Below are 15863 nucleotides of genomic sequence, written 5' to 3' on the forward strand. Positions count from 1 at the left end.
TGCAGCTGAACCGCAGCCTCATGCTTCGGAAGCTTGGTTTTAACTCTCTGGATGTTGGCCGTTGATGGGATTATACGGCACCAGGGACAGTTTCTGGGTGTGACTACCTAGCTACTGGAAAATGGGGAATCTGGGTGGAAGAGGCCCAGTCCTGATCTGAGCAGTCTTGGAGATCTCGACCCCAGGTCCTACACACCTGGGTTTCTCTGCCGGTTCCTTCATGAGTGAGGCTCGTCTGAACGTGTGGACAGTGGCCTTGAGCATGGCTGTGGCACTACATATTTGCTATATATACTAATATATATATATATATATATATATATATATATGTACCATATACTAGTGCAGCTGGTAGGGCCGTGCACTCGGCCAACCCGGGTTCAATTCTTCTACTTCTCTTGGAGAACCTGGCAAGCTACCAAGAGTATCCTGCCTGCATGGCAGAGCCTGGCAAGCTACCCGTGGCGTATTCGATATGCCAAAAATAGTAACAAGTCTCACAATGGAGACACTACTGGTGCCCGCTCGAGCAAATCAATGAGCAATGGGATGACAGTGACAGTGATATATAGTATATATATTGTATATATAGTATATATTTATATATTATATATAGTATATAGTACATATATACTATATATGTATATATGTGTGTATATATTTTTACATGTGTGTGCACAGAAATAGGTTTTTATTTTGAATTTTTTATTAGTGAATCACTGTGAGGTACAGTTACACACTTATATACTTTTGTGCTTGCGTTTCAGTCATACAAAGATCGAGTACCCATCCCTCTACTAGTGCCCATTCTCCACCACCAATGATCCCAGTATCCCTCCCACATCCCCACCCACTCCTCTCATCCCACCCACCTCTGTGACAGGGCATTTCCTTTTGTTCTCTCTTTCCTTTTAGGTGTTGTGGTTTGCACTAGAGGCATTTAGTGGCCATTGTGTTCAATTTATAGTCTAAGTTCGGCTCGAATCTCTCAACCTGAGTTGGTCCTCCAAATACCCTTTACTTGGTGTTCCCTTCTCAATCTGCGCTGCCTTTTCCCCAGCATTTGAGGCTGGCTTCCAAGCCATGGAGTAGACCTCCTGGTCTTTATCTCTACTATTCTTGGGTCATAAACAGGATTTTTAAAGAATCTTAAATTCTAGTTACTGTTTTATTTTTCATCAAACAGAAGCCATCAATTTCTTCTATTTACATAAAAACTCATCTAATAACACCTTTCAATACTAATTTTTTCATTTTCCACATAATTCTTGTAGTTTAGGATGGCACGGCTATGGCTCATGTGACATTTTAACGTGTTTCTAATTTCAGGTCCTGGAATACTGAGAATTGGAGCTGGAATAAATGGCAACAGTAGATTTACAGGTCTAATGCAAGATGTGAGGTCCTATGAGAGAAAGCTGAGCCTCGAAGAAATTTATGAACTTCATGCCATGCCAGCAAAGAATGATTTATATCCTGTTTCTGGATATCTAGAATTCAGACAGGGAGAAACAAACAAATCATTCATTATTTCTGCAAGAGATGACAATGAAGAAGAAGGAGAAGAACTGTTTATTCTTAAACTAGTTTCCGTATATGGAGGAGCTCGCATTTCTGGAGAAAATGCCATAGCAAAGTTAAGAATACAAAAAAGTGATAATGCCAATGGCTTATTTGGTTTTACAGGAACTTGTATACCAGAGGTAAGTACTGAGCTTGGAGGATTTTAGAGTTAAAGAAATTGTTGTTGATGGATTTAAGGAGTTTTTTTTTTTAAATTGGAATTGCTTGAATATAGGACCCCAGAAGTATGCAAGAATCAGTTGATGCATATATAAATTACAAGGACATTCAACTTTTAAGTTTATAGTTTAAATTAGAAGTTCCATGAGATGGTGAAAGTACTAAACTAGCATATTAAATTTCAGCAATTTTAAAGTTAATGCACTTCACAGAATTATAGTTATGTTGCCCTTTAATGTACTATTTTGCTACTATGTTGCTACCATATAAATGAAAAAACATGATGAAAGTTTCTGTGAATGATTGTATTAGAAACTATAAAAATAGAATTTTTGAATTTTTTTCTATATGTGAAATGTACCTAAGTAGTTATATCCTTCCATGTTGGGTGTAAAAACACCTTTCCTACCAATGTTGTGGCCAGCCTAATTCATTAGGCTGTTTTACTATCCTTATCAGTTCTTTCCAACTTTTCAAAGATGCATAATCGTCTTGGTTTCTTGTTCAGTAATGTGAGATCTCGTGAAACTGCTTCCTTCACAGGTGTTATGTGTGACAGCAGCAGCTCAGTGTCCATGAAAGGTTGCCAAGGAACCAGAGACTCCTTTGCAAGTTAATGCAGATAGATTGAGAAGTGTGTTGATTGAAATGATTGAAATGATTAAGGGAAACATGAATGGGGAAAGCATAAAAAAGCCAGTGCGTAGATTGCATTATGAGTGAAATCATGTGCCTGGATCTTTAAGAATTTTTTGGGGGGTTTTGGGCAACACCCGGCTAAGCTCAGGAATCATTCCTGGTGGGGCTCAGGGAACCATAAGGGGTGCTGAGTATCAAAATATCAAACCCAGGTTGGCCACGTGTGAGGCAAGCATCCCACCCACTGTGCTATTGCTGCACCACAGCTCTCTTTCGTGTCTTACTGTTTCTGAGCGATTTGGTTTGGAGACAGTCGTAAAAGATGTTCAAGTAGTGGTCTTTTTAGATGCCTCAAATAGAATATTGTAGCCCAGGGGTTACAAATACTGCAAAACTTTATAAGTTAGGAATTATTCTAAAATAATATTTTATATAGGTATTCATCAAATGAGTTGGAATATTTAGCTTTATACACTTTCTGCCAATTCATAATTTAGTTGCAGCAAATTCTAAATTGTCTAGTCTTCTGTTTGGAGGATGAAAAAGAGTCTTCATCCTCATCAGAGAAAATAACCCAACTTGAATTTAATGAGACAGGATCATCATATCTTATATACAAAGCTTGACAGTTATTAATGCTTAATAAATGTTAACCTAGACATAACTCCTCCTCTCCATCCCCCGCCCCCTGAGAGGAAATGGAATTTGAACTGGCAACCAGCGATGTTCAAGCTGCGATGTTTCTCCACTGCATCTTTAGTCTCAGCTATATATTCCTTTCTTTTAAATGGCTGTGAGAAACTTCATGAAGCCATATAAAAATAGCTCCCCTTCAGGTAACTTTATAGCTTTTTTTTTTCTGCTTTTTGGGTCACACCCGACAATGCTCAGGGGTTACTCCTGGCTTCGCCCTCAGCAATTATTCCTGGCGGTGCTCGGGGGACCATTTGGGATGCTGGGAATCGAACCCAGGTTGGCCCTGTGCAAGGCAAATGCCCTACCCGCTGTGCTATGTCTCCTGCCCCTCACTTCACAGCTTTGCCCTGCTGTGACTCTTGACTACTGTGTGATTTTCCTTTGCTCAGTAGGTTTCAGGCTGACTTGCCTTCTTTGAGTTTCAATCTATACTTGGTTATGCTTAATTATACATTGTTTATACGTTGTTTATACTTGGAACACTTGTGCCTGATTTTTCAGAAGTCATTATTTAAATCTCAGATTCACAGACATCTTAGAGAATATTTTCTTTTTTAAAACGTAGTTTTTAGGGGCTGGAGCAATAGCACAGCAGGTAGGGCATTTGCCTTGCACGCTGCCCACCCGGGTTCGATTCCCAGCATCCCATATGGTTCCCTGAGCACCGCCAGGAGTAATTCCTGAGCACAGAGCCAGGAGTAACCCCTGTGCAACGCCAGGTGTGACTCAAAAAGCAAAAAAAAAAAAACCCAAAAAACAAACAAACAAAAAACCTTAGTTTTTAAATTTATTATTATTATTTGGATATTTTGACCAGGCCCGGAAATACTCAGGGTTTACTCCTGACTTTGCATTCAGGAATCACTCTTGGAGAACTCAGGGGACCATATGGGATATCGGGGATCAACCCATGTTGGCCACATTCAAGGCAAATGCCCAACTCATTGTATTATTGCTGGGGCCCTAGTAACTTGTTTATTTGCATAGTTAAAAAACATTGGCACTTCTTTAGATTCTTCTCCTTTATACCATTGAAGCGATGACATTGAAAACTTTTTGAAGTCTCTTCCAAAAATGCCGCTGGCACTAGATGACCTTTAAAAACCTTATACAAACCTTTAAAATGTAAAACACTCTCTATGAGATATGCAATTACTAAGTTGTAATTTTTTAAAAAAAGTCCCTTGGAGTTATATTGCTATTTTCTACCTTTCATGAATTCATATGGCAAAAAGTGCTATTGAGGGAAAGACAACTATATGTGTAGCTCAGTAGTAGAGTTCCTGCTTTATTTTCGGAAAATTGCCCCATGTGCCAGGACCCTTGATACTCCCCCAGACACACACACACACACTCACACATGCAAAGGGATAAAATGAAAGCATAATAACATTTTTTTGGTGATTTTTTGGGTGACCCCTGGCGAAGCTCAAGGGTTACTCCAGGCTCTGTACTCCTGGCAGTGCTCGGAAGACCACATGGGATCAAGGCAAATGCCCTACCTGCTGTATTATCGCTCTGGCCCCAAATCACATTTTTTGTTCTTTGTTTTTGTTTGGTTTTGGGCCATGCTGGCCGGTGTGGCTCTTTGTTCAGGGATCACTCCTGGTGGAGTTTGGGGGACCATATGTGGTTCTGGCAATGGAACCCAAGGTGACTGTGGGCAAGGCAAGCACCCTACTCATTGTACTATTGCTCTGGCTCTTGTTTTTCCATTTTTTTAAATTCTTATTTTGACACTCACTGGAGTATTGTGTAACACTAAATTATAAGGAACTGAGACTTCTAGTGATTCGTGTGAGCTGTCCTTGCCTTCTTTATTTGGCTTCACTGGAGAGCTGAGCCAGGGCTTTCTGCACAACAGGTGGCGATTGTCACTACTTTTCAGTCTGTAGTGAGTCATGCAACTGGCTCAACTCTTTAGTTTTTTTTAAATAATACATTAATTTTATGTTTATAAACATTGCAAATAAATTTAAAAGGAAGGTACTTGTGAAAATGAGAAAATTCTATCAGCTTGTATTGTATTTATTTTTAAGTGCTTACCATATGTCATGTGAATAGGTTCTTTTAGATATATGATACTGGTACAATCTGATATTATAGATCATCACCCAACCATAAAACAAATAAAAATTTAATTGGATCTCTATTGTTTAGCTTCAATCTTTTATTTCATTAGAGAAGACCAGTTCATAGAATACTGCATTGTTTTTATATGAAAATAAGTTTTAGAAACTTTTCTGTTACCTTTTATAAAAGGTTTGGTAGATTCATTAAACAAAGAGAAAACAACAGTGTAAGTTAGTTTCTTACAAGAAGAGTGCTAATGGTGAGTGCTAATGGTTTTGTTACATGTAGTATCTAGATACATATAATAGAACAAATTAACATGTAACAACAAAGACAACATATAACAAAAACAAAATGCTTCATAAAAACATTTATTTTGCCTAGAGGTATATCTACTTACCTGTTGAAAAAGCATGAATTTTAATTCAAGTTACAATAGAAATACATTTTCTCCATAATCCTGTTCCAACTTTTAATTAGAGTTAATATTTTGAATAAATTAAATTAATAAACCTTTAATTCCAACTTGTGAGTATCCAACATTCCCTTTTGGCACACCATCCATCCTATGCAATCATTTATGAGAAAGATGAGGTTAAGAGAACACTATTCAATACTTGACCAGTGGTAAAATAATTGCCTAGCTTACACAATAAATATTTCATATTTAAAATACAATAAATATTTCATAGTTACATTAACTCAATATTTCATACTTAAAATCTTAATATGCTATAATAAGTATTATTCCTCCTTGGAAAAATTCTCTTTTGCTTGTGTATCTGGGCATCAGAAGAATTGCATCTTCTGTGTCTCTGAAGTGAAGGAAAGTTGACCTGAAGTTAGAAGGGAAGTGATCACATTCATTGTGAGCAAATGTGACATAAAACATAGACATAGATCTGAGATCTTTGAGATGTGCATGCCTTTGTGGCTATGCATAATCCCATGCATTCCGTTTCCCATATATTCACGATGTGTCTAGAGAATGAAATCATTCAAACAAATGTGAAATCCTTTTTATGCTCAAAGTTCAGTTACATTGGAACATGGCAGAAGTGACTGTACTTAATCTTCTTCTCATCTATACTTGCCTTTACACCTTACCCAGTCTTTAAATGCCATCAAGACAATTGCATATTTCTATAACTTTTTATACCCTTGTTACATGGCCTAAAGTACCTTGTGTGTTTGTATTGGGTTATTTTGAAAATTGTGGGGATTCCCAGTGCTACTTGATCCAGTTGGGCACTGTGAGTTGATGGCTTTGTATTCAAGCCGAGGCTCTGGAGGTCTCTAGGGCCTCCTGTCTACGGCCATCAGAACCTCACTTGACAGTGCTCAGGAGTCAGCTGGTGCTGGAGATCAAATCCAGCTATTGAGACATCCTTGCATCTGCTCTATCTCTTTGATCCATGTACTCCATCTCTGATTTATTGGTTTTAAATGAGATATGGTTATGTAAGTATATCCTTTACTTATTTACTTTTGTACTATAGAGTTTTTTTCCCTTGACTTTTCATTTGCTAATATTAAAATTGAAGTGACTGAGAGTTTAAGAATATAAAGACTATGCTCTTTTGTTGTTGTTTGGGGGACACACTGGTAGTGCTCAGGGTTTACTCCTGGGTCGGCACTCAGGGATCACTCCTGAAGGTGCCCAGAGTCCCATATGGAACCCAGGACAGTTACACTGTGCTGTCTTCCAGCCATGAAGACTGCATTCTTAAAGAGACTCCATCTCTTTGCTCCATATCATTTTCAAATATTTTAAATATTTAGATAAAAATATTTTCCACATAAAAACATGCATGCAAATATATGTACATATGAGGAAAATATAAAAATGTATTAACCATGACATAAAAAGCTATAATAGACCTGCAGTTCCCTTCCTAGAGTTTCTTAGTGCTTCCCAGTGGGCACTTGATACAGTCCTTAAAAGGATCTCACCAGATTCACAATATTTTCATATGTCCATGCTTAGAAAGTCCTCCCTGATGCTGTCTCATTCCACTTTGTACCTCTAATTTGTGTCATCTTTGGTCTGAAGTCACATTTAATGCTGAGCTGTCATAAAAATCAGTTTATTTTCCTTTCTAGACTTACCCAGAGAAAGGACAGTGTTTTCCCTTTCCTTATTTTTTCTTCACTTTCCTTCTTTCCTGCCCTTCCCTTTTCTTTCCCTTTCCCTTTCCCTTTTTCCCTTTCCCTTTTCTTTTCCAAAAATCTTTTTGTAACCAGAGCATCTAGCACACTGCCGAGTACACAGGTGGTATCCATGAATAAAATGTATGTGTAGATAATGAATTATAATTCTTTTTTGATTTGTATGTTCTTTAAAGGAATGAGGAAAAATACGACTTCCTAGTTGTACCAAAAATATAACAAAGAACGTGGAGATGTCTCCCATACTGTAATGAATTATAGAATTATGTTTATAGGATGTCATTCATGAAAGCTTTGCAATTTTCTGACCAAATTAATGTGTATCTATAACTTTTGTCAATGGCAGATTGCAGAGGAAGGCTCCACTGTTTCTTGTGTGGTGGAGCGAACCAGAGGAGCTCTGGATTATGTGCATGTTTTCTACACCATCTCACAGATCGAATCTGATGGCATTAATTACCTTGTTGATGGTTTTGCTAATGCCAGTGGCACTATCACATTCCTCCCTTGGCAACGATCAGAGGTAAACTGTACTTTGTCTCTTTGAAAGCTTCCTGGAGAGCCTTTTCTAATGTATTTCTACTCTTTAATTAGTTTGCAGCTTTTGAAAACTTTAAGTGATTTGCAATATTTAGATGACTAATTAAATTATAGTATAAAATATTTTGTATAATGCCAAAGATAAAATTAGAAGTTTCAATAACATGTATTATAGTTTTACCAGTTTCTTAATCAATCCCAATATAATAAAACTATTGTAGACCAAAGGTTTAGCGTGAAATTTTTATTATTATTGATGTAACGGGAAACCATAGAGTTCTTAATGGTACTCTTCACTCAACCAGTGAGAAAATATTACAGCTATAGGCTTATTTTTTTTTTAACTTGGAGGAATTATTTTTTTCTTTTTGGGTCATACTCAGCAATGCACAGGGGTTATTCCTGGCTCTGCACTCAGGAATTAACTTGGCAGTGCTCAGGGGACCATATGGGATGCTGGGAATCGAACCCAACTCGATTCCCAACTCGATTTGGATGCAAGGCAAATGCCCTACGCGCTGTGCTATCACTCCAGCCCCGGAATTAATTTTTCTTTTTTGAAAAATTCAATGATCTATAGCCTTTCATAAAAACTTTGTATGAACCATAGTCTTATGTTTTGAATATAAGTTTGAATAGTGTAGCACTTCTTATAAGTGAAATTGGGATATTTTCCTCCTGTCTCAGACATTCTGTCCCTTATTCCTTTAGTCTATTGTTTTGTTATATTCTTATTAGTATACACTTGTAATAAAAATGTAAATAGCTTATAGGTTATCAGGAACAAATCATAAAATAACTTAAGGCTTGTATGTAAATATCTGAGGGGATTTCTAGTCTGTTTTCCCAAAGTGGGCAATATTGGTAGGTGCTGGAAGGAGGAGGTTAGGGGAATGATAGTAAACTGATAGTAAACTGTGGCAGCTTTCTGAAGGGAATGCTGAGTGATATTGTTTTGTGAAAAGGGGGTAGTAAACTAAATACGTTTGGGTTTTTGTTTGTTTTTTGGGTCACACCTGGCTATGCACAGGGCTATGCACAGGGGTTACTCCTGGCTCTGCACTCAGGAATTACTCCTGGCAGTGCTCAGGGAACCATATGGGATGCTGGGAATTGAACCCGGGTCGGCCGCATGCCCTACCCGCTGTGCTATCGCTCTACACCCAAACTAAATATGTTTGGGAATCTCTGTTCTAAAGGATTTAGAACCTATTGGATAAAATATAAAACTGAGGAAGCCCATCTTTCTCATAACCCTAAAATTAATCAAAAGACCAAAAGACTATCTCTTTTCACATTTAAAGTGTAGTTCTTTTTTTTTTTTCTTTTTGGGTCACACCCGGCGATGCTCAGGGGTTACTCCTGGCTCTGCATTCAGGAATTACTCCTGGCAGTGCTCGGGGAACCATATGGGATGCTGGGAATTGAACCCGGGTTGGCCACATGCAAGTCAAACACCCTACCCGCTGTGCTGTTGCTCCAGCCCCTAAAGTATAGTTTTTTTTTTCTTTTTGGGTCACACCTGGCGATGCACAGGGGTTACTCCTGGCTCTGCACTCAGGAATTACTCCTGGCGGTGCTCAGGGGACCATATGGGATGCTGGGATTTGAACCCGGGTCGGCCGCGTGCAAGGCAAACGCCCTACCCGCTGTGCTATCTCTCCAGCCCCAAGTATAGTTTTTTTAACCAAGTAATAACCACCATGTTATAGGTGATATGATATTGATAAATTAATAGAATTATTTGGACAGAAAATGTTAACTGCTCAGCACTCGTTTAGATAATTAATGACTTACTTTTTGTATATCTGTGTGTATATTTGGAAATAGTATGGGGCTGAAGAGATAGTACAGTGTATAGGGAACTTGCCTTGCACACAGATGTCCTGAGTTCAACCCACAGCACCCCATGTGGTCCCCAGAGCCTCACCAGGAGTGATCCTTTAGTACAGAGGCAGGAGTCGGCCTTGAGTGTTTCGGGTGTGCCTAAAGCCCCCAAATAAATGAATAATAAGAGTATTCCACATTAATCAGTAACTTGTATTGATATTACATTATTTTCTTCTGGTGAGTGGTTTATATTTTATGGTGCTCATATATCTTTATTTTTATATTTCTAGGTCCTGAATATATATGTTCTTGATGATGATATTCCTGAGCTTAATCAGTATTTCCGTGTGACACTGGTTTCTGCAATTCCTGGAGATGGGAAATTAGGTTCAACACCCACCAGTGGTGCAAGCATAGATCCAGAAAAGGAAACAACAGATATTACTGTCAAAGCTAGTGATCATCCATATGGTAACCTGTCCTTTTGAGAGAAAAATCTTCTATGGCTATACTTGGTATCATTGCAGAACTTTTAAGAGACTTTTTACAAATGATTCAAGTAGAACTCCTTTGTATCCTTGGACTTCCAGGCTGCAGTTTTAAGGGTCATTGCTTATGAAGGAAAATATAAAGACCAACTCCTGAAATTTAATAATGTCTTTGACAAGTACAGGATTATTAAAAACATTCATGTGTCATTCCAGCATGAAGGAAAACTAATTGAAAGTAAAATAAGTGTTTGGTTTTTTTTTTTTTTTTAAGAACCATAGCTTCAAAGAAGGTCTTGAATTCTATTATGAATTAACTGGAAGGGACAGTTCTTATATTCGCAGAGAAAAGGGATGACAGTTCTCACTCTGATCAGCTAAACAAATTAGGGTTAGATTAGAAGCCTGGCAAGTTTGGATTGGCAACAGTTATGCAAATTAGTCTATTTGTTGAGTTATGATTGGTGCAATATTAAGGTGAGATTAATCAAGAGGAAGGTTGTAGAGCCATGGTTGCTGTAGTTCCAACTCTGGGTCAACTCTGAATCTTCTTGGTAGAGGGAGCATAGGCTAAGCATGTCTGAGCATGTCTGGACATGCTGGTACCTGACCTTCAGCGGCCGCCCAATCTCTGTTTACATTATATAGACTCAGAATAACTCCCAAAGGTTTCATAGTTCTTGTCACACAACTATCAGCAGCTTTAGTTTTAGTTTGAAAATATTCTATGGTGCTCTGATATCACCACCTGAGTTAGGTACTGTTAAATTTACCTCTTATTAATCCTTATAATGTAGAGTCAGCACTGTTTATTTTAATCTCTATTTATCTTATTGTAAAAAGCAACAATTTTCTTGAAGGGGAGACTACTACTGATGCCACTTTTAATAAATTGAAAGATTTTTTTCCTACATTTAAAGTAATACTTTTTTCATAGAACTAAAGTACATTTAAAAGACCCACCTTGGAAATCTTACTGGCTCTTCAACTTGGATTTTTGTAGTTAAATTAAAACTATATACTACAAATTCTTTAGGTTTCCATTAGTTATTCCATTAGTTGTATTCTACTTTAAGTTCAGCAATGAATTTCAGAGAGTTAAATATAAGAGTGTAATCGTTTGAATGTTTGTTTTAAAACTATCACTCTTGCTACTAATATTTATATTTTAAAAGAAACTTTCTTTGAATTGAATGGAAAATCATCACTTTAATGTTTGACATTCTGAAAATTAAAGGGGATCATATGGGCTTCCTGGGATTGAACTCAGGTCAGCCTATCAAGGCAAGTGCCCTACCTGCTGTACTATTTGTGGCCCCAGATCTCGGAATTTTGTTTTGTTTCTCAAATTAATTGGAAAGATTAATCCAAGTGGATGAAAATTCTTCCACCAGTAATTTGGTGCAAGAAAGCTCTGCTTCTCTGTGTTACCCACCAGGTCTGCTGCAGTTTTCCACCGGATTGCCTCCTCAGACTGATGACAAAATGGTCCTGCCTGCCAGCAGCATTCCACATGTCACTGTGCAGGAGGAAGATGGCGAAGTGAAGTTACTGGTCACCCGTGCACAAGGGCTCCTGGGGAGGATTATGGTGGAGTTTAGGACAGTGCCATTAACAGCAGTCAGTCCTGATGATTACCAGGTATGTTGCATTCCTCTTTTGAAGCTTTGTCTGCAATATAATCCTTCTCTTGAAAGATTGGAAGAAGTTGGGATATAGGAAATAAGGAAAATAAAAATAATAGTTTGCCAGTCTTTTTAAATGATGTCAATTACAGATCATTTCAAAAGATCACTGTCACTGTCATCCCGTTGCTCATCGATTTATTTGAGCGGGCACCAGTAACATCTATCATCGAGAGACTTATTGTTACTGTTTTTGGCATATCCAGTACGCACGGGTGGCTTGCCAGGCTCTGCTGCGCGGGCAAGATAAACCCGCGTGAAAGGCGAACACCCGACCGCTGTGCTATCGCTCCAGCCCATTTCAGAAGATAGTTTCTTTAAACAGTTCCTTGAGATCTGACACTTATATAGCTTCTAAATAGATTTTTCTTGCACCTTAATATGTTATGGATGTCTCAGTTATTTAAATGCTATAGGCTTTGTGTTTTGTTTTGTTTTGGGGCTACAACCAGTGATGCTTAGGGGTTTCTCCTGGCTCTGAAGTCAGGGATCACTCTTGGGGGCCTATATGCGATGTCGAGAATTGAACCCGGGTTGGTCACATGCAAGGCAAACACTGTGTTCCTCACTGTATTGTCTCTCTAGCCCCTGTTTTAGGTTTTTTTTTTTAAATAACATATAAATTGTTTCTTACACATTTTATTTCATCTTGTCTATATCCATCAAACAAAACCGACATTGTAAAGAAATAATTAGCATGTTTTAAATTTTGATTATCTTTTTCCTTCAAGTGAGAAGTAGTGAGTCTTGACAAAAGTAAAACATATAAAACAAAACAAAACAAAAGAACCACTGGGATTTGGGACAAGAAAGATCTGGTTTAAACTATTATTCTTACAGAAGTGATGTAGGGACAATAGTAGAAGGTTATGGACATTTTGGGGTGGTGAAACAGCTGTAATTTTGCTGTTTCAAAATTACAGAACCATAACCACCAACACTGTTATAACCATGTTATGTAAACTGTAACAAAACCAAAAAAATGATAAATGTATGGCCAAGAAAATATTTTCTAATCTGTCTTCTTTCCTGTGAAATGTAAGAATTTCTGTTGGGCAGCATCAGATAAGGGAAATTTAAGAAACAGTGGGCTGGAACGATAGCACAGCTGGTAGGGTGTTTGCCTTGCACTCGGCCAACCCGGGTTCGATTCCTCCACCCCTCTCAGAGAGCCTGGCAAGCTACCCAGAGTATCCTGCCCGAACAGCAGAGCCTGGCAACTCCTCATGGCATATTTGATATGCCAAAAACAGTAACAACAAATCTCACAATGGAGATGTTACTGGTGCCCGCTCAAGCAAATTGATGAGCAACGAGATGACAAGTGACAAGTGACAATATTTAATATAACGATTTGAGAGAGATGTTTATAAAGAAGAGGACTTTAAGACTTTGATGTTAAATAACTGTTTTCCTTGTAAAGGGAGAACTTTTCTCATGGGAGGTTATATTATAAATCACAAATGCAATTATAATCAAGGATAATTTCACACAAAATGGGCTGATGTTCATTGTTACTTGGAGAGATTCTCAGAAAAAAAAATGCCTTTATAAATGCACTGAATACTTCAATTACTCTGTAATTTAATTTAAATAGTTCCAAATGTACTTGGTCAAGAAAATTCTTGCATATCACTCAGTTAACTACTTGTGAATATCACCCATTAGTGATTCTCATTTTTCTTGATTGCTTTGATATATTGACTTTACTACTGTTAATAAGAATAAGATGAATAAAAACATTTACTTATTTAGTTGGTAAAAATTTATGATTAATCAAAAGATTATGAGTAAATACTTCAATTGACTGAAGTGTTCGCAATTTTATATTTAACATTCTACCTATCTTCTTTCATTTTTCAATAACTATTTTGGAACATAGAAAACATTACCATTTGACAAATTCACCTACCAAATAATCAAAATCTAATGGCTATATCTTGTTTTTCAGAATGTTGCTGGAAGCTTAGAATTTCAACATGGAGAAAGATATAAATACATTTCTGTTAACATCACTGATAATTTTGTCCCTGAATTGGAAAAATCTTTTAAAGTTGAGTTGTTCAACCCAGAGGGAGGAGGTAAGACAGGTAATTAAGAAATATTGAGTATTTGTTCACCTGTCCTAATGATCTTCAAAGGTAAAGAAAATGTGTTTCTTTGAATTAATTTATTTTTGAAGTAAACTTATTCATAGTCTTTAGAAAGAACTACCTGAAGGTTAATAATGACTTAAGATATATGGTAGACAATTTTTTTCTATGGCAATCTCTTTCTTGGTAAAAAGAAAATTATCATTTCTTTACATGACTGTAGGACATTAGTTTTAGAAGTTAATATTAAATTTATAGTTTCATTTACATATAGTCCTGTGAGGTTTTGTTAATTCTGAGGTAAAATAACTAGTGTTCATCATATGGACACTTCTTGCTATGCTGGTTTTCCCCACTTATTACCTATTGGCATTTTCCTGCAGGGGATGTACTTTTAAAGTTAAATTATACAATTTTTCTGGATCATTAATTGGTAGTTTTCATTTATAATAGTTGCTTCTAAAATCACCCCTCTTTTTTTACCCCTCCCCAGCCCTGCCAGTTTTCAAAGTATCTTAAAATATCATAGTGTTGAAAACTAGTCCTTGTAGATATACTATTATGAGGTAGTTATGAATAAAACAAAACAACATGAATATATCTTTAATTCTTATACTCCTAAAACTATGGTTAGCGAAGCTGTTTGTAGTGAAAAATCCACTGAGTGGCAAAACTTGTCAGCATGGAAATGAGGATATTTAAATGTTTATATGTAACTTTAGATGAGGTATTATATGTCTGTGTGCAGAAATATCTGTGGTTGATTTTCAGGTGCTATATGGGTATTTTAGAAAATAGGTGTAATATGACATCCTTCCTTCATAAATGTTAAGAAATTGAGAGTTGGTATGCTGTTTATTATATGTGTCTCTTCCTTTATAAGTCTGGGATTGTCACTCAGGTTTTCCCTTTATTTTCTGAAATAAATGTGCTGTCAAATAGCCATCTGAACAGGAGATATTGGGTAGGACAGAAATATTAAAATCTTTTGGCACATGGCACACTTTCCCTTCCTCTGTTCCCAGAGACCAGGTGAAAGGAGAAGAGGTAAAGTCAGTGTTTGGGATCAGGGCAGTGAATAAACAGTGATTAAACTTGGCTGAATGCTTAAAACAATAAAATTATGCTGAATGATCTGTTTGGAAACTGACATGTAAAATGATCAATTTTGCTTGTTCTTCAGAGACCCCCCCTAATAAATCCAAATCATAGGCTTCATGAAATGGCTTTCATTAATGCGGATGTCATTATCAAATATCTGAAAACTTGTTCTTTGTAAAATTTATAGCTAAAAATTTACATAATACAGAGAAAGCTTCATGATTATTACTTAAAACACCAAATATCCTTGAGAATTACTTGTGATCATAGTGATATTTAAGAAAATTTACATAAATATGTCCAATATCTCTAGAGTAGACATTGTTATATATGAATTGGGCATGCATATTTATTCAAAAATGTATCTTGCAGTTTCTTAGTACGTGACAATGGCAGAAGTCTGATCAACTGCCTTCCCTCACCATTATTTTTCACTCTCATTCTCTGATGTGGTGAGTTAGAATTGGAAGTAAAGGAATCTGTAGCTGGCCTTTACTCCTTGAGTCACAGTAAGGACTAAGATGTGGACAGCTTGTGGAACTGAATTATTTTGAAACTCAAGGGTCCAATCCTTATCCTATACTGTTTTGTCTGGAATACTGATTCTATATACAGTAACTACCTGGATAGATAGATGTTTTAAACTAACCAAAGAATTTTACGCTATTTCTCCTAACTAATGGATAATAAGATAATAAAAATAAGCCTTGCATTGAGTATTCACATATACCCATTTTGTCTCATAAATTCTAATACAGTTTCAAAATTTCAGTGCTCCAAACTCTCATTTCTGTTTGATCTCAGAC

At 36.9% G+C, this 15863-nt stretch overlaps 1 protein-coding gene across 1 annotated transcript in view; it reads left to right on the top strand.

Moving 5' to 3' along the window:
* ADGRV1 (adhesion G protein-coupled receptor V1) overlaps positions 1–15863 on the top strand; it is a 534581-nt gene that overhangs the window by 70465 nt on the left and 448253 nt on the right. The window contains exons 21-25 of the mRNA XM_055138625.1: positions 1330–1703; positions 7667–7843; positions 9981–10161; positions 11617–11819; positions 13815–13944. Coding sequence (XP_054994600.1) covers positions 1330–1703; positions 7667–7843; positions 9981–10161; positions 11617–11819; positions 13815–13944 — 1065 coding nt within the window. The remainder of the gene's footprint in view (positions 1–1329; positions 1704–7666; positions 7844–9980; positions 10162–11616; positions 11820–13814; positions 13945–15863) is intronic.

This window comes from Sorex araneus, chromosome 1 (assembly GCF_027595985.1).
Source record: "Sorex araneus isolate mSorAra2 chromosome 1, mSorAra2.pri, whole genome shotgun sequence".
NCBI lineage: Eukaryota > Metazoa > Chordata > Mammalia > Eulipotyphla > Soricidae > Sorex > Sorex araneus.